This window comes from Larus michahellis, chromosome 2 (genome assembly GCF_964199755.1).
Source record: "Larus michahellis chromosome 2, bLarMic1.1, whole genome shotgun sequence".
Lineage (NCBI taxonomy): Eukaryota > Metazoa > Chordata > Aves > Charadriiformes > Laridae > Larus > Larus michahellis.
The window spans coordinates 102,446,516-102,466,515 of record NC_133897.1 but is presented as its reverse complement, the minus strand read 5'-3'; the positions used below and the strand labels follow the sequence as shown (position 1 = coordinate 102,466,515).

At 41.0% G+C, this 20,000-nt stretch overlaps 1 protein-coding gene across 1 annotated transcript in view; it reads right to left on the bottom strand.

The window, feature by feature from the left end:
- GABBR2 (gamma-aminobutyric acid type B receptor subunit 2) overlaps positions 1–20,000 on the bottom strand; it is a 491,654-nt gene that overhangs the window by 21,545 nt on the left and 450,109 nt on the right. The window contains exons 14-15 of the mRNA XM_074576421.1: positions 19,310–19,420; positions 5,546–5,770 (exon numbers count right to left, since the gene is read on the bottom strand). Coding sequence (XP_074432522.1) covers positions 5,546–5,770; positions 19,310–19,420 — 336 coding nt within the window. The remainder of the gene's footprint in view (positions 1–5,545; positions 5,771–19,309; positions 19,421–20,000) is intronic.

Sequence of the window (20,000 nt, the reverse complement as noted above, 5' to 3'; positions counted from 1 at the left end):
GGAGTATTAACAGAAAGAACCCATGGGAGATTGCACTCTGGAGATAACAGAAACTTAATTGGGTTTTAGTGACCCAAAATAAACCAAATCTGTTCAAATAAATTAAACAAGCCACTTAAAAAAAGGTTAACCTTAAACATATTTAATTTAAGCAAATATAAGTAAGATTTAACACCCAGTGACAATGTGAAAATATCACCTCAACATGAGGAGAGAAAGCTACTAGCTGTTTGGCAAGGGGGAGAGAGCTTCTCAGATTACTCTAGAGAATACAGAATTTATGATTACTTGCCAAGCAGCATACATATGTATTTGTATACAGACAAAGCTGAAGGAGCTCCCTGACCTGAGAGCATAGGTACGGCATCATAATCCAAAGTGTTGGGCTGGGAGAAGAGAGAAGGGGCAATCATTTTGTAAGCACATCACACTCGGATTTTGTGGTACAGAGCGTGAAACTGTTCTGCAACTGCAGTGGCATGAAATAAAGACCTCACTTGTGACAGAGAGATCTGACTGATCGGACACTGAAGCACTTGGTCCCTGACATGTACTTACAAGTGTGCAGATCAGGATGATGCCTGAAGACAAAAAATTGCCTTTTTTTCAGGTTATAAGGGTGATGGAGAAGGCTGAAGTACTCAATGCCTTCTTCACCTTAGTCTTTACTGGTAAAACTTGCCTCCAGAAATCCCAGAGCCCTAAGGCCCCTAGAGCAACTGAACACAAGTTCATGCAACCTGATGAGCTGTATGCCTGAAGACTGAGGGAGGTAGCCAATGTCATTGCGAGGCCACTCTCAATTACCTTTGGAAGGTGATACTGATTGTGAGAGGTTCCTGAGGACTGGGAGAAAGAAAATGTCACAGCTGTGTTGAAGAGAGGTGAGAAGGAGGACCTGGGGAAATACTGCCTCGTCACCTTCCCCTCAATCCATGGAATGTGCTGCAGCAAATCCTCCTGGGAACCATTTCCAAACATATTAAGAGCAAGAAGGTGATTAGAAGCAGTCATTGTTGATTTATGAAGGGGAAATCCTGCCTCACCAACCTGATGTCTTTCTTCAGTGAGTGTCTGGGCTGGTAGATGAGGGGAGAGAGTTCTTTTTCTTGACTTAAGCAAAGATTTCAACACTGCCTCCCATAATGTACTCACAGTCAAACTGATGAGGTACTGAGTAGATAAGTGGCCAGTGAGGTTGGCTGAGAACTGGCTGAACTGCCAGGCTCAAAGGATTGTGGAAGCCAGCCACTAGTGCTGTATCTCAGGGCTTCACCCTAGGACCAATACTGTTTAACAACTTTATTAGTGAACTGGACGGTGGGACAGAGCACACCCTCAGCAAGTTTGCAGATGATACTCAAAGGGGAGGAAGCGTTGATACACCAAATGATTGTGCTGCCATTCAGTGGGATGTCAAGAGGCTGGAGATCTGGGCCAATGGGAATCTCCTGAAGCTGAGCAAAAGGAAATACAAAGTCCTGCCCTTGGGGAGAAAGAAACCCCAAGCGCCCACCCAAACAGGCAGAGGCGTGTTTGGCTGGAAAGTAGCTTTTCACTAAAGGCACTGGGGATTGTGGTGGACACCAAGTGGAACATAAGCCGGCAGTAGCCTGGGCCAAAGGAGGTGATCCTTCCTTTCTACTCAGCCCTGGTTAGAACACACCTGGAGTGTTGTGTTCAGGTTTGGGCTCCCCAGTACAAGAGACACATGGACGTACTGAAGAAAGCCCAGTGAAGGGCCACAAAGATGTTGAAAAGGATTGGAGCCTCTATGATACAAGCAGAGCCTGATGATTGTTTAACCTTGAGATGGAAGAGATCAGGGGGACATTATTGATGTGTATAAACATGTGATGGAAGAGAATAAAGAAGATGGTGCCAGACTCTTCTCAGTGGTACCCAATGAAAGGAAGGGAGGCACAGACTAAAAACCAGGAAATTTCATTTAAATATCAGAAAAAAAAAACCTTTTTCTCCGGCGAGCATGGTCAAACACTGGTATAGATGCTCAGAGAGGTTGGAGAGTATTCATCCCTGGAGATAATCAATACCCAACTGCTCAAGGCCCTCAGTAACCTGCTGTAGCTGAGTCTTCCTAGAGCCCCCTGCCTCTCCTCTCCCCCATTTCTTTGATCCTAATTAGGCTAGTTGTAATGACTGGTGTGTCTAACTCCCAGACCAAAAACTGCATTAAAATGAAGTTAAAGGTGAAGAATGGTAATTACGAGGCTTCTTAAATTAGCAGGCAAAAGCGTTATGAGATAAAAGCTCTGCAATTTGATGTGGTCTAAGTTCAAACTGAATATAAAATAGAAGTATAGCCATCCATCAATTGACTCATCTTCATCTGGGAGTTTATAGCTAAAGACTGGATGATTTGCCACAAGGACATGTGCTCTAATGAATTCATTCACATGGTGTGGATTAGATGGAAAAGTCCATGGGCAATGTTGTTGGCTCACGCTGTACAAGGGATGAGGTTAGATGAGCTTTTTTCTTTTTTTCTGGCCATAAAGTCAGTGGAACTTGCGTCTTGCTGCCTCACATCTGTGCAGTTTCGATTTCGACAGAGTCAACGTTGAATATCTACAAAGACTCAATGCCAAATAGACAAAAAATGCTACCAACACAGAAAATTAATATTTTTAATCCTGGCCCCCTAGAACAAATTTTGCCTTGCTGCTCGACAGGACACTGGATCAGAATTAATGTTTTAGTGCCATTGCAGTCAACGATGGTGTGCACTCGGTGGGTAACAGAAGTGACCATAGTGTTCTGTCTCAAAAGAGATGGAGCAGAAAATACAGAAGGACATTGAAGTTTGATAAACGTGGATAAACACAGGAAAATTACTTCTTGAAGAGAGAATACATAGTAGGATTGCTTCTTTTAAAGAAGTGATGAATATGCTGAAAAATACTGTAGATGTGTTGGCCCTTAAAAAAATAATTAGACATAGCAGTTAACTTCTAACAGGATAAATATACATAACGTATGTTTGAATTCTGCAGAGCCCTTCTACAAGACACCCTTGAACCCAGAAATCTATAATTTAAAAATGTTTGGACATTTTGTGATCGGGTAACACGAAGTAGGGTGCAGTATAATGGATATCAACATTTGTATTTGAGGAAACCTTTAAATGGAGAGAGCAATGAACATTTTTTTTCCCTGATCTATCTTACTCTACTATGGGATTTTCCTCATGTTTTTCTGAGGCACTTGGAGCTGAACGAAATGGCAGTGGATGAGGTGGACATTTAACTGGAGAAGTATAGTAATTGCCATGTTGTAAGTAAGTAAGATTAGTAGAGCATGCAAGAAGTAAAGGAAAAATGTCATGTTTCGTTCCCTAGTTTTCCTACATTGTTGATTAGTTGCCTATTCAGATTCATAAATGGGCTGTGGGGCAAAACTGAACTCCAGCACTGTTGGCCCAGGAGACTGCTGAAGATTAGTCAAAAGGAATGTATTTCACTCTGAATAGCAGAGAACTAGAAGTTCTGGCCCAAACCCACGTTGCTGCTTGCATCTGTCTGGCCACAGTTTAATAAATGAAAAAGTGCAATCTTCCAAGTCTTCATTATCATCTCCTGCACTTGATGAGCCACAGGCTTTAGTATTTCGTCAGCAATCTTCCTGTGTCACAAAAACTGTACTAACTGACTACATATTTGTTAAGGGTGCGAGATTTGGTGCCTGTCTCACACTGATACCTTTCCTAGATGTACAAACTGGGTGGTGTTGGATCAAATCTTCTCCGGGGAGCAGAAAGGCCATTGTGAAACCTGTGTTGGAGCAGGCTGCAGGACAGAGTGCTCATGGCACAGCACGGCAAGAAGAAACGTAGGGCAAAACACACAAGCACAAGAAGAAGGACCCTCCAGCTGTGGAAGCACTCACATGGGCATTGGAAGTGCTGCATTCCAGCTCCTGCTTCAACCTCTTGTTTTTGTACCTTATCCAATGACCATTTTTAATGCAAAATAGCTAAACATTTGGAAACCTGACAATACATGGAATGAGATTAAGTGCTACATGCTAGAAGGCTACGGTTCATGTTTGTATTTTGAGCAGAAAGAACCGAGAGGAAAAATGAGGGCAGGGTAATTGGGGTTTAAAAGAGCAGATGAAGGGGTTAAAAAAGGAAACAGAAAAGTCATTTCAAAGCCTGCGGCAGCAGAAAAGAAGAATGGGCAAAGGAGCATGAAAGGAAAGGGGCAGAAGAGCATGTCACAGCATTAATAATATTTTCTCTTTGAAGAGAGTTCTGACATTCTGGGGAGGTATTTTTGGCATCAGAGTTTTAATATGCATTTTCATACAGCTTACACACTTAAATCTTGCAGTATTTCAAAGTACTCTCCATAGCTGTGTTTGTGAATGTTCCCTTAATTTAGAATGAAGCTGTGATTCTTCCCTAAAACCCAGAATAAAAATATGACTATTTATGCCTGTATAGCTTTTTAAAATTTAAGAAGTGAATTGCAGAACTTGTGAAAACATCCTGGTTATTCAGTCCTGGGGAACAAATTACTTCACCTTTTTTGCAGATCAGAAGTCAGCTTCCATTGATAGTCCGTGCCTCTAACTTTGTTTGTGATAAATTTATTAGCTTGTTCCTTTTACACATATAGTTCTTGTTTAGAACCATCACCAGGGATGACACTCAGCACCAGAACCTATTCAATATAATTTGTTCAATACATTGATTGAACATGGATCACTACAGTCACAAACTTTTTATCGCAACTCATTTGAAAACTCACTTCATTTAAGATCCATCATATTCCCGTCTAAAGCTTAACCCTGCAAGTGAAATGATCAAGTTCCAGCCCTCTGTGGGTAAGTGTCTTCTCAGTTCTTCAAACAATACACAACAAACACATCTCAGAGCCCAAAGGAACAAAACGAAATTCAATCTTATGCCTCCCGGTCTGTGCCTCACTTAGCCCACTAATATACCCATTAATAAATATATCTTCAGTGTCAGCATTTGCAGCATACATACAGTTTTCCTCTGAAGTACTGATAAAGTCTATTGTACCACCACATTTGAATACCTCAGAGGTTTCTACACAGTTGACCCGGGTCTTACTGTTTTGTAGGTATAGAGGCAGAGATCCTGATTATCTTGCTTAGGGTACATAAGAAAAATGGCGAAGTAGACAACTGGACCCGTTTCCCCTGAGTCCCCACTTATCACCCTTTCCAAAAAGTTCCTAAAAGTTGGAAATGGAGACTATTCCACTGAAATTACAGAAAACAACCTTTGTTTCCCCAGTCACAGATTCAGTAAAGATATAGGCATTAGAAACACATGTATTCACACTCCTGTACTTTGCATAGTCCACTTTCTCCAAAATCTCATGAAGCTTTGTTCTTCCTCTCAGGATCCAGAGACAAGAGATTATTTATGGGCTTGGTTTAGAATTCACACGCATCCCCCGTACTTGAAAAGGCAATGAACTTTTACATATTAAATCGCAATTGCAAAAGAGAAGGGAAAAAATCCAGACCCCCACTGAACAAATTCACCTACCTTAGGTACAAACACAAGGCAGAGAGTAATGGTGCTGCAGAATATTATGACTAAAGCAACGATGCAGAACTGCACATTGGGTTGGTCCCGAGTAAGGAACGAAACAGCAGCACCGATAATGCACATTATCCCCACGTTGTACACACTCATTCCGATGTACTTGCTATCATTCAAAGCAGGAATGCTGACATTTCGTGTCTCCCAAGCTAGGAAACACCCGAATAACTGAAATGGTAAAAGAAGGAAAAAAGATTATAATTATAAGAGGAATTGGCTGACATCCAGAAAAAGCATTAATTTAAAACCGGTATGTTTCCTAACATGACAAATATAGGTGGTATTACAATGCAAAGATATACACCTACCTTTTACACAATATCTAATTACCTATGTGATTTGTTGTGCTCACTAGGACAGATTCCTGCTCTCACAAGAAAAATGTGAACTTTGGAATTATTTGCGATGCAAACAAATTTCTCTAAATGCTACGGCTATCTTGATTTTATACTTTCAGTAATTTTTAGAGACAGTCCTTCCTGTTTGTTTTCAAGGATTCCAGTAAAGATATGTGCATTGTTCTTATAGCTATTTTTAGCAGCTGCTCTCAATATACTCTTATCAATCCAGTCATTCATTGTATGATTATCACCTACATTAATAAACAGCAGTGCCAAGATGCGTCCCATGGGAGACAAATATACAATGTAGAAAGTGTCACCCTAGTTGTTCAGACTGCAATTATAATGTCTTTTATTATAGTGGGAGTTGGTAATGGCCTTTCAATTGCAGTTGTCTAATGATTTCTGGCATAAAACATTCTTGTGGCAATTTTTTTGTTTGCTTTTTTGCTTGGTGTATTTTTAAGTTTTAGCCCCTTTGTTACTTGCAATATGCTTTTGCAATTTAGCAGGGGAAAGTCTTTAGTGTACGGAAGCCATCTTCATCCCTTGAAATGTAATTAGATTTTTCTACAACATGAACTGCTGCAAATGAGTATTTTCTTTCTCTTGCATTCCTCAGAGAAATTCTGGCAAGGCAGTAAAACCATAAATGAACTCAAGACGTTGTAAACAAGTAACCCAGGCCGGTAAGAGTGTATAGTGCCCTGGGAAGAATGACAGGCAGCAGATGGTACTGGAGGGAAGGGAAGGACAGAGACAGGGACCACCACTAAGACCCAAGACATGGTTTCTGTGTTTTCTAGCTTTTTCTGATCACACTGGAGGCACAGACAAGGAGGAAAAAGAAAAAAGGTTCACTCCCATTGACCTTGGTACCTTTCCTCCCAGACCACCACATTTGTCCACTGCCATGTCATGGAGGTAATCTTATCTTTGATACAACTGCAACCCATGTGGTAATCCAGGCAATTAGAGGTCTATGATGATGCGTTTTGGGGATTAATTGCAGTTGCCCGGTAAAAATTTACCTTCTGCTTTTTTCTTGTGGGGAAAAAACATTAAAAATTTCAAAGGCAAATAACCTGGGCTAGAAGAACATTGCTTGGTTGCCAGTCAAGCACAAGAGAGTTGGGAACTGACAGATTTATGTTTGCCGTACTAACTCAGTTTTGCCCTTTTTCGTGCTTTCAACTGTAGTAACAACTGGACGTTAATAACTGCAAATTTCCTGGATTATTTGCTTAGTTTTTACTTCAAGCAACAGTGGCAACAAACCCAACTATCTGTGACTCAGCTCCTTTGCACTCCCACAGAAACGAGCAGGCTGCAGCCACCTACCTACTCGCCCGGGATTCACTTCGGTCCAGGACTTACTGCCGAGCTGCCAGCGCTGCCCTCCCAGTGCTGAGCCGCTCTGCTAGCTTCTTTCGTTCTCTTGCCTACAGCACATATGTTACCCTGCCACATGTTCGTGAGCAGACTCAGCTGGAAGGCTTTGGCGGATTAGGCATCTGCTCTCAGCCCATGGAGCGTGGCAGGCCGGAGGTGCTGCCTAGTCCAAGCAAGCCTCTTGCTCACCCACTTGCCAAACCTGCCGTCACTGCTGCAATCCGTATCGAGACACGGAGGCAGGGGTGGCCCTTCCCATCAACAGCAGCAGCGGTCGCCCTTGCAATCCTCACCCAAGTCTTCCTCCGCACCGTTCCCACCCTGTCCCCTCCACACGCTGCTGCAGGATATGGTCCTCTCCAGGGCACTCCCTTGCCTCCTTGTCACAGACCTACCTCTTCGGTTTTACCCATCCCCTCTAGGAGGACTAGAGCCCACACCTCACCCCGGTCCCTTGTGTCTTCCCCTGCCCTTTCCAGCAGCTGAAGAAGCACAGGAAGAAAAGTATCAGGTCGAAGTATATACTGACAGCTACCTGGAGCAGTGAGGGGTCTCGGACCCATCCAGGTAGGGCAGTTGAGGTGGATAAGCCATTTATCAAGCTGGGTAGCTTTGTGCCAGAGAAGCAACTCATCCTCTAATAAATTTTCAGAGCCTCTCAGGTAACCAAGATGATACTTCCAATAAGGAAGGGTGCAGGCAGTGCTGCTCTGCTGTTGGGTCCGGCACCGTGTACAGATGGAGCAGGGAACACACAGACTCCTCTACAGGCTCTGCAGAAGCAAATTGTCCACTGTATTGACCTGGCTGCGCAGGGGACATACACTGGTGATACTTTTTTTCAGGATACAAACGTATTCCTCCCAGAGACTCCACCGTCTCAGCGGCTGCCTGCTCTGCATTCCCTGCACTCTTGCTGCACTCAGCTGCGCTGCAAATTTACACTTTGTCAGCCCCTGAGCTAACAGGCTGATCTGGGCTGAGCTGTTTAGAGGGGTAGAAGGAATCCTTGTGTCTATGTCTCTCCGTCATGTTTTTAAAGGGATGAGACCCTGATTAACTATGGAGAAGATTTCTTCTCCTGCTACAATTCATTATTAATGAGATTTTTAGGGTTGTAGGTCATCCCTCACTCTCCCCCACTTCTCCCAGTATGAACAGACTCCCTTCCAAAAGCATTATTCTGGGAATACAGCCAACATACTTAAATGAGGCCAGCACTTATTACAAATAATGGGCCGAATTTATAGCCGAGGCAGTTATACAGCGATCTAAAATATCAATTATAATGGAAAAAGATCATTTGAACAGTGTTGTGGGGGTTATGGTTTGGCCCATTCTCATTTATAATTGAGAACAGCGTAGAAAATGGTTAAGTATCTTCCAGAAGAAAGGAAGATATTTATATGATAACTAAAGAAAGTGAGAGGCTCTTGCAGCATGTGGGTTTCCTCAGAATGATGCACTATAAATTTGAGAGCATTGTTTTTAATTTTTATTGGCATTTTGAGTAAAATCCTTGCCTCGGGAAGAGAGCTCTCCTTTTCTAAAAGTCAAAGCTCATCTTTGAGACTCAGACATGGATAAAAGCTGAGAGTTTTCTGCAGCCTGCTGCCAGGACAGTGGTGATTGCAGAGATGCTCCTTGTTTGCCTGCGTACAGGTGCCTGCAGGGCTCCGTGGGTTGATAAGATTTCTTGTCTGAGATAGAGCCTTCCTGAAGGAACATGACACTTTGCTTTCCCTCCATCTGCCCTTCTTGTGTTCTCCCTTCCTGAGGCTCAGCCAATCTGCACAAATGAAAGATTCCTTTTTACGACTGCAAAAATCCTGAAAATCCCTAAAATGGCTTGGTTGAGGAATAGAATGCAGATGTTAGCGAAAGGCCCAGATTTCCGTGGTTTCTTGACAAGTTTTGAATACGAAACATATGAGCTCCAGTTAAAACACAGACTCTCAGTATCCCAATTCAGATGCTCTCTACTCCTGGTAGGTAATAAAATAAATTAAATAACTTAAAATAAAATTAAATAACTTTAAACAGTAATCTTCCCCAGCTGTGTAAATCATGCTTCTTATCACGCTGGGGGACACCTAAGTCTTGAGACTGCTGTGCAATTTAAGGCCTATTTGATATTTAAGGCCTGCCGAGATTTGCAACGCAGCTGTCTCTCCTCCTATTGCTCCTGGAGAGCTCAAGCTGGTAAAGGCTTCTCAGAGCACGTCTACTGGCTTGCCCCGCCCCCCCCCCCCCAAATAGAGCATCAGCTTCTCAGAGCACGTCTACTGGCTTGCCCCCCCCCCGCCAAAATACAGCATCAGCCATCTTTGTTCAAGACAATGATGCTGGTGACGACCATTGCATAGCTTTGTGTTCGGGCAACATGGCACAATTCCAGATTTTGCCTGAGATGTGCTCCCTGGCCCCAGACTAGAGGCTGTCTTCAGAAGGAGCTCTCAAACTTCTCTCAGAGCTGTCAGGTTTTATGTAATGAGAGACTGACTGTCTTAATTACTTGGGCACTTGCGTGGGCTGCTAGTTCTGATCTCTGCTGAGAATTTTGATTAAACAGGGATGGAGGCAGGCAGCTCTTAGCAGTGCTAATGTGCGAGAGTTGGAAAGAGGTAGGACACATCTGTCCCCACCATTTTATACCAGTTTGCTTAGGCAGCTCCTTGCTGGCAGTTACAATTCCTATCTTGAGGATCCTGATGGATCCTGTGCATCACAGATGGAATTTGAATAACTCAGGGCTACGCATTCTCCTATAGAAAGCAGTTATCCAAAAGTTAAGGATCACAATAGTCTACTGTCAAGTCTAATCATCTAATTTAAGGCCCTTTGGGGATCTCAACCAAAGACACAACTAGGAAGTTAGTCATTAACTTAAAGCCTTTTCCATTTTGGTCTACTAAATACATATTTTGTTGATGTAGAAAGTGTCATAATATGTTGTTTTGGGTTTTATCTGAAGGTATGAGCTGTTCAGGCAAGATTGGTTTGTTTCATCTTTCGTTTGAAGGTAGGCAGCTTCCATTTGACACTGCACTGATTTAGAGTATTACCTTTGGAGCAGCTGATATGGTGTGTTTAGGCTGTGTTGTCAGTGCACCTAAAAAGGCTGTGAGACAAACATGGTATACATTTGGGGAAAACAGTATCTGAAGGCAATGGGATTATACCACTGTGACTAAAGACAGAACTCTGGTCACCAAGAGAATTCTGTATTAAAGTCTTAGAGGGATAACAGGACTATGGAGAATACAATATTTGTGTTTAACAGGCAAATTTTGATTTTTAAAAATCTTGTACTGACTAAATTGTGATAGCTGGGAATATAATAAAAGCGCTTGTAGCTGAAGTATTGGAAAACATTTAAGCCTGTTTTTCAAAACTGTACTAGCTAATTAATTTTAAATCTTGCTCACCGGAATTACTGCTAAACACAGTAATGATTGCTTACTGATCCACAACATTTATTAATAAAATCAAGTGTCTAATTTGCTATTGGATTGCATAGACTGGCAGATGACAGGCAGAAAATTATTTATCCTCATATCCTCGTGTCCCGTACTGCCCTTAAAACATTTTGTCTATATGTTTCATTTCAAAGTCACGTCTGCTTATACTTTGAACATAGGTTATGAGGCAGTATTAAGCAAGAAAGATAAAGAAAGAGAATTATACTGAGGATATCAGACAAGAGCTGAGGAATACCAGAGGAAAAGTCTCCAATCTTGTCAGAAGTCATGCTTGCCAATAACGAGAGGGTATGGTTTTGGAAAGATTATGTATTGGACCAGGCTGCAGCTTTGCGCTAATTACTGTATTGTAGTAGCACTTACTGAGCTCACTTGTGGATCATAGCCCTGCTGTGCTGCATGGAAAAACAAAAGCAAACCTTTACTTCAAAGATCTTGCATCTGGGGATTTGTTAAATGTTTTGGTTTGGGGTGTTTATTTTTTTTTCCAGCTAGAGTACTGGGAGATTCCGCCTGCTGCGGCCCTGTAAAACAAAGGCAGTTCTGGACTTTGGACTGTAAACACCTCTCAGTCTGAAGTAACTGAGGCTGGAGTTGTGGGTTTCCCTCCTCACGTTCATTCATTGCATCAAGATCATCACCGACGTAGGCACATTTTTATTTCAGTGAAATGGGTGCAGATTTTTTCAATGAGAATTTTGAAAACTTAAAAAAAAAAAAAAAGGCATTTTTATTTTCAGGTTTTCACTGGAGAATTGGGCAGTAAAACATACTGAGCAGTTTTCAGGAAGATGTACAGAAAAGTGATTTTTTTTTTTTTTTTTTTTAAATCACTAGCACACCAAGTATGGTTAGCAAACTGAAAGACAAAATATATCCTTGTAGGTCTCCTACCTTCACAGTCAGTACAATCTGATATTAAAAATGACTCCCCCCCTTGATCAGGTATGAGTCAGCTGGGTATTTAGTTCATTTTCACACAGCTGCTCCGGGTAGACAGTACTAAAGGGAAGCTTAATATTTCTATTGAGCATTAGGATAATAGCTAAATATTTTTTCAATTGCAGGGTATGATATTCAGCTATTCAGCAGAAGGGTTTTCTTCGTAAAGGTCTTGGGAAAGTCCTTTACGCTGCAGGGCATTTAATATGGTCCTGCCCAGGGCAAGATGGAAAAGCAGCTGCACAAAGCTACGGACAGTAACATGCGTCCAGATAAAATCTTCCCCTCTATACTCAAGCCTCCCAAATCAACAGGTTAATAAAATCTTTTCCCTTCTTTCTATACAGACTATATTTGTCTTTCTTCCACTTAACTTCTGCTTAGTCATGAAACACATTATAGCAACGAAGTCGAAACAAATGCACAATTGGTTGTTAGTGAATATCCATTTGGAACAGCTTCATATTGTCTCTGGCGTAAGATTACCACAGACAATCATAGCACTGTAAAACAATCAAACATCTCTTATAAAAACAAGCGTGTGCTACAATTTAAATCTATTTTGGCAATATAAAAACCAATGCCAAGAGACATGTAAGGGAATACTGCAATATCTGCAATATTTCAAGAATATATTTGAAGTTTCCTGATGGTCATAATAGGGAAAAAATTATCCCACAAAACCATAGGGTAACTTATGTTTTGGAATCTAAACCACTGCCAATGTTTTATTAAAGATACAACAAATATCTGGTACCACTATAAACTACCTTGCCCCACCACAAAGCTTAACTATCTTTCTCTTTAATGATGGTAAGGTAAGGTGGGACAGATGGGCTGGTGCTAAACCCGTCATAAATATGAGTTGGAATCGTGCAAAGTAATTGAGAAGACGGCACTCCCTTCTTCTGAGTATTCTTTTTGATCATGAAGGAAATTAGGAAAGAATGCAAGTAAATGTGTTAAAGATCAAAGGTATTTTCAGAAAATGATTAGAAATTTTAACATCATCTGGAGACTTCAATTTTTCTATACAGAAAAATTATTAATTTGATAAAGAGATTAATTAAGAATAGACAATTTTTCATGTAGTATCATAAGAAAGTTGGGAGGGACTTGAAGAAATCGTCTAGTGCAACCTCCTGCTCAAAAAACAGGCTCAGCTGCCAGGTCAGACCAGGCTGCTCACAGCTTTATTCAGTCTGGTCTTGAAAACTTCCACGGATGAAGGCTCATGAGCCTCTCTGGGCAACCAGCTCCACTGCTTCGCTTTCCTCAGCGCGAAAAAAATTGTCTTTCTATCTAGTGTCTATTGAGTAAATATAGTAAATATGTTAAAAATGAGGAGCGCGGGTTACACACCACAGCTGTACTGTTCATACAAGCTCCTGGGCTAGGTGTACAGGGGGGGCTCGAGCACCCGAAGTGGTAGTGAGAAGCTACATCCAGCAAGGACCGTCAAGCTGTCCCTCGGTATCATCTGTAGGTGCCTGAATGCTTTTAGAGCTCAAGTTTCTCCTTCTGTGCATGCTAATGGCTGCTCGGACTCTGTCTGGGTATTTGCTTGCTGGTGCCTGTCACACAGCCAGCCTCTGCCGTGGTCCAGAGAAGAGGCATTTCAGGCTACTGAGGCCCACCTACCCCGGCCAAGGTGCTCTCTTCTGCCCACCAAGGCAAGTGCACCAAGTGCTGACTGAAGACCGCGCTGCTGGGCACTGATGGCAGCCCAAACTCTAAATCATGGTACTTCTTTTTGCAAATCTACTTCTAAGTCCATGAAAACATTGGAAAAGTAACGTTTATGGATTAGCCATCAAAGCCAAGGAAGCTCCTGGAGAAGGGAGCTACTCGCATCAGGAATAACAGCAACCGAAAGATGTTTGTGTATGTGCTGTAAAAACTCTGCCCTAAACTTCATAAATTTAAAGAAGCTTTACTTAAAAATTGTTTTGGTTGTTGTGGAATTTAAACCAAACAAGCAATAAAATTGGATGAAGGCTAGACAGAATGTAACAAAGGTTAAAAAGCAGAAATTCATAATAATGATTATGAATTAAAGTTCTAAAATACAGATAGTGGAAAGGGAAGTTAAGTACACAGTAGAAAACGAATGGCTAGCAGCATTAACGGAATTCATAAGGATTTCTAAAAATGTATGTGGAGAAAAAGGAATCCTAATAATGATTCATTCCTTGGAAGATGACAAATGCAATAGTAATGATAAGCTTAATGAGTATTTTTGTCCTATATTTATATAGAGATGGAACAATGCATTCACGTCTTGCCAAAACAGTGAAATGCAGCTTATTCCAGCTGTAAGAGAGCTCTCGAAAACCCTGTCAAGACAAGCTGTTGTAATCAGAGAGATCCGGTAACTTGCATGCAGAAGTTTTAGGAATTGATTTAGAAGTTGTCTGGACTGCTGGCCTTAATTGTTGATATTTATTGGAATTCTGGCAAAGCTCCAATTACAATATAAAGAGGCCATATGGGAAAAGAGAAAGTGGAACATCTTCAGTGATTACAGAGCTATTATGGTAATTTCTATCCTAAGCAAATTAATGAAATGGCTGATACATGAACTCAGGCAATAAATGACAAAAAAAAAGATAGCGATATAATTCAACATGCTATTATTTTTTTCATTGAGATTGCAAGACTGAATAAAGATAATCACATTTATGCCGCTTACTTGAATTTCTCCATAGTGTTTGTCTTAATACTGCACGGTATTGTTATTTAAAAATAGTATATTACCAAATCAATACAACAAATTTATACCGATTGAAATCTAGGCGACAGATCTCAATGTATAACTATTAATGAGAAGCTATTGAAAAAAAGGATAGGTTTCCAAAAATTGCTAACCTAATGCTGTCCCACTTTGTACATTGACTGGAAGGAGGCTATAACATCATGGCTGAAAATGATGCAGAGGAAGTAAAGGTGGAGAATGGCAAACAATTAGTAGGTGTCATTTTCATAAAGCAGTAAGATTTTTAGAAAAGTCACAGAAATTTGGCCAAGTTCAGGGTTGCTTGCCTAGAAATAAAGGCATGAGGTCATTTTAGAGAAAGAGGGATAACTAATATGCAAGGCCCACCAAGGTTCAAGGTTTGGAAGCTAGGGCTAGACATATTCAACTCAGTGTTCAGAGAGCCTCAGGAAGCAGAGAGGTTCTTTCAGACTTGAAATTAAGATTGAAAATTATCCCAAAAATATATTTTAGTTGAAAGCTTTATTTGGCTTCATAAATTAATTGCGGAGTTGTGTTGTGCAGTATGTCAACTACAGTGACCAAAATGGAAGGCTGGAACATGAATCATTAGAAGGAATAAAATTTTTTACTCTTAGCAACCTTTACCAAGTCCCATGATGTGTGTGCATCCGTTTTTCCTGTCTCCACTGTGAAATACTCATGTTTTCATCCTTATCAAAGTTAGATAAGGAGCATATGTTAAAACCTGTGTATCAGAAGTGGTCAGTAATATTAGTTACAGCTTAAAAAACCCTCAATTAACAGGGGTAAAACAGGGTAAAAGTAGGCTTTGATATGCAGAGCAACAGCCGAACTGAAACTATACCTTGGCCTTGAACGCCTGTTTCTCAATAGCTGAATAATAAGTAACTGTAATAATACCTCAGCAACACAATAAAACTTCCAGTATATGTACACCTTGAATCTAGTGTTAATGAAACACATTATCAGGAAGAGAGGAATCAAACTGTAGACAAGTCTAGCGTGTGTGGTTAAGAAGCAAATCACCCCAGAGGAGTCCAATCCATCCTTAATCTGGTATTGTTCTGGCCGAGATCAGAAAAAAAACGCAGAGCCCTCAGAATGATGTTAGTGCACTCACTGATAATGCTCCACTGGCAAGTTTAAGATGGTGTCATTTCTATCATCCTTTGGAATATATGAAATAAACGTACTTTTCAACCATGTCTACATCATCAGAAATCAAAAGCTAGACATACTGCAACTGATGGTCACCATGCACATGCAGAGAGACCTTGAACTTGTATGTAGCCTTTTAGGAGCTGAACCCGAGACGGGAAAAAACCCGAGTCCCATATGTATGTATGGTGGGACTTGGCCAGGGTCGCTAAGAAGACTAATACAACAACAAAGGCAAGGTTTAGGATGGTTGTCTTCCTATTGTTCTCCGGTCACCAGTCTTGAGGAATCTCAATCCAATAACTCAGAAGCTTTTGTGCAGTTAGTAAGCATTTCCTCACATCCCTTCAAAGGCAATTGAAGAATTGTGAATCTGAATTTTGCTTACTTTAATATAGAATGAACTGGTGCATTCTGGTGAGTAATGTCTTCCCTTATCTTGCCTTGCATTGCCTTCCCTGCCCTTTCCTGCCCTTCTGTGCTCTGCCCTACCCCGAGTGATCTATTCACTGCATCAGTGCATTTAAGTCATCAGAATGGACAGTATTGCTTTCTATCTTCAAGCCAAAATAGAAAAGCACCTTTTTAGGTTATCCCATTTTTTTTGTATTCTGATTTTGAGACAACAGGAGGTCACTGTAAATAATTTTGGCCTGAGTAAATCATTAAGCCATTTCACCTTAAATATTGCATTATACTGTAATTAGCAATACTAGCTCTTTAGTGTAAAGTATGTTAAATTACAGATAAGTATCTTATTATTACAAACTGCAGAATTTCCTACTAGATAAACCTTTATAAAATGATACAGTAACATGAGAGGTTCTGGTTTTTCTTCTGAGGGCGAAGTATGTGTGGCGTACAGAAACATCTTTGGTGATGAGATAAAACGCATCGATCCTGTTGTCCTAATATAACTCACCATAGCAATTATTAAAGTGATTCAGAAGAGTATCTTCCTTTTTCATATGCAGGGATTTGTGCAATACAAAGGGCACTGGAGTAATAAAAAGTGCATATTTCACTGATGGTTATGAAACACTGTGTGCCTGAAATAAGTATAGTGACTAATGCCAAACGGCATTTGCAAACTTAAACAAACTGAGTCACATATCTTGTAGAAAACAGTCCGACATACAGGCGAACAAACCAATCCAGGGCAAAGGACTAGCGAGAACCGATGCAGTTTGATTACTGTCCACCATGACTCAAACGTGAAAGAAACTTCTCAGAAAATCACCTGAGAATGTATTTTTGAAGTATGTGTTATTTTCTCTCTTTACCAACAAATTACATATTTTTTAATTGAAAACCCCACCATTTGTTTGAACCCTTCAGTATTTTTAAAGGAATTTTAATTTGATTCCTTCATTTACTCCGCTCTAAGTGAACCAAACATATTTACTGGTTTACTTTTCAAACAGAACCACAGAGAAAAATGTCTTAAGCACTTGTTTAAGGAACACTGGCAAATTCTCCCTGGGAGAACACGAAATGAACTGTTCAAAATTTCTATGCAAGGAGATTGGAAAGTAACAACAGTATGGAAAATATTGACTCTGATAACAAATTATAACAAATAATCTAATAAAAGTCTTGTAAAATTAAATATGCAAAGTGAAAAATACTCTCCCAAGTGAAGACCACGAATTTATTGACAGATACGTCAAACTAGTAATAAAGTAATATACCACAAAAAGGATGAAAAGTTAAGAACTTAATCCCTGAAGAGAAATAAATGACTTAACAGATACAAACCATCACCACATAGAATGTAAATATTGCAATGAAGTTAAATACCTTGCCAGCAAACGGGTACTAAGGCTATGGTTTTCGGTTTAGCTGTGTCTCTTTGGAAGATTTGGCTTAAAAAAGAGTCAAAATCAGAAATTGGCACTGCGCAGATTAGGAAGAATCAAAGAAAGAGATATAAGTAGGAATTTCAGAAGCTCCCAGCTCCACATGGGGACCTGCGGACGGTTCCTCCTACAGTGCAGGGGCTCTGACAACCTGAAGGAGCCCTTGCTCCCTTTTGTTTGCAATGATCTGTTGTTTTGAGCTGGACTAGTTCGTTGGTGTGCAAAGAAGCTCCAGATACAATGCACTGGCACAATTCCGGGTGGCGTGCTGTGTTTTTGCATAAGACATGCTGTTCTGTGCCAACGGACAGTTATATCTTACTGTGGCTCCAGTGATGGTCAGTGTCATGGCTCCTAATTTCTGGTTGCCTTGCCTTCAAAACAACAATCACTCAATGCTGTGCTACATGCTGAGGCTACTGTGAATCCAGAGCCACTCAGAGCTGCCCAGTAAGAAAGGCTTAGATGTGGAATCTCTCCCGATTCATGATGCTTTTAGGGGGATGAAGTATGTCCTAGCTCTTAGTTTCACAGCCTGCTTGGACATTCTTCTAAAAATAGGTGACTACATCTAAAGTTTTTTTCTTCTTTTTTTTTTTTCCCTTTTTTTTTTTTAAAGATAGGGAGGTGGGAAGGCTTCCTTTTGTTTGACAGCTCCAGGATCAGAGCTCTCTCCTGGGAACTGGAGAGACTTGGTTGGTACTGCCTTCTCTGCCTGAAGGTACTCCCCAGCAGACCAGTATGACCACAAAGCTACTGATTACTTAGAATTAAAAAAAAAAAAAAACCCCAAACAAAAAAACCCCTCTCCTCCCTTCCTGTTGAACTTTGTGTATTTAAAGATTTTTCAGCCTGAAAAAAAAGCAGCGTGAAAAGCAGCAGGGCTCTGCAGCCCAGCAGAGCGATCATTCGCCGTGGAGAGAGAAAACGAGGACTCCAGGCACCAGCAGCTCCCTCTCCCTGGCTCCCCTGAGGGCAGCAGCACCAACCACGCCGAGTGGAAGCAGCTGACCCAGTCTCTCACGGGTGTCCTGACAAACAGGCGTGCTACAAACACACAGAACAGATTGAGCCCTTCGGGCAGTGTAAGCTAATGTTTATCTAGGTTTAGGATCCAGATGGGGCTCAGCTCAAGATAGGTGTTCAGCTGGTCAGTGCTGTCAAAATCACACGTTTTTAAAACCTTGAGGCTTACGAGCTTTTAATCACTAATAGTCACTTTTACATGTGGGTTTTTTTTGTTGTTGTTGGGTTTGGTTTTTTTTTTTAAACTATCAAGGTTCAGGATTCCTGGTTCCTGAGGTCTATTTTAGTAACTGAATCTTTTTGTGGAGATGGACCTCGGTGACAAAAGGGTTATTTTGATTCAGGCTTCAAATTCATCTTGCGTCTCCTGCGACTGTTCCTAAAGGACGTTTGCATGTCAGAGGCAAACATCTAGAATAACCTAGTCGCACCTTTTTGGAGAACCTAAAGAAATTCAGATTATTTGGCTTCTTTATTTACAAAGTTGTCTCATTCATAGACCCATCTTTTCACTATTGAATTTCTTGGTCTGCAGTATATCTTAGTATTCAGCTTAAGTGCTATTAATGTCTTATTTATTTTACGTACGCATATATCTCCATATTACCACCTAACGAACTTTAGAACTGGTCCAATTATAACAAACGGCTGTACTCAAGGAGGTTTTAACTCGCTCCCAGGCATCAGGAAAGCAAATATAATTCAGTTCATGCCTATCAGTAAATAGCAGCTCGAAGGCAGCGTTGTGCAGAACAAGCTATGCTTACCATCAGCAGCCCTTTATAAGCGTAGACAATCCCAAGCCAAATTGTCATGTGAGTGTTTTCGCAGTGCTCCAAGATTGGTCGGATGGAGATATCTCTGCCCGCAGGGTCCGGCTGCAAAAACAAAAGGTGAAATATTTGCAGTCAGATTTCATTTGTATTCGCACCTCTGAGGTACTTAAGTCTATTCTCAGTAGACCGAGGATGTGTAGACTACAGAGTGGACAACTTTAAAGTAACCCGTGACGGCCACAGACCCATGAACCTGCAAAGGAACACAGTGAAAAGCAAAGATCTGAGGAAACAACTGCATGATAGCTACCACCAGGTGAGGTCACCTCTACTGCAAACCAGGAAGAAAATGTCTGAAGTCACTCTGTCTTTAACAGCGTCAGTCACATTTATCAGCTTTAGGACATCTAATTTTTCTACAAGGCAAACAGCTTGAATGCAGAGGCACGAAAATGAATGTGCTTAAAGTCACCCCTCCTTTCACCTGCGGTTCTTTTGTCACTGGCAAATGGCTGATAAAAAATGTATGAAACATCGCTGTGTTTCGGGTGTTTTTTCATTGATAACCACGAGCTAAATCAAAGACCATTTACTATGGAAACTACATCAGTGGTTTAGAAGAGTGTATAAATCATCAAAAATCTGGGAAAAAAACTCCTTTAGAGCAAGCGAGCGTCTATGC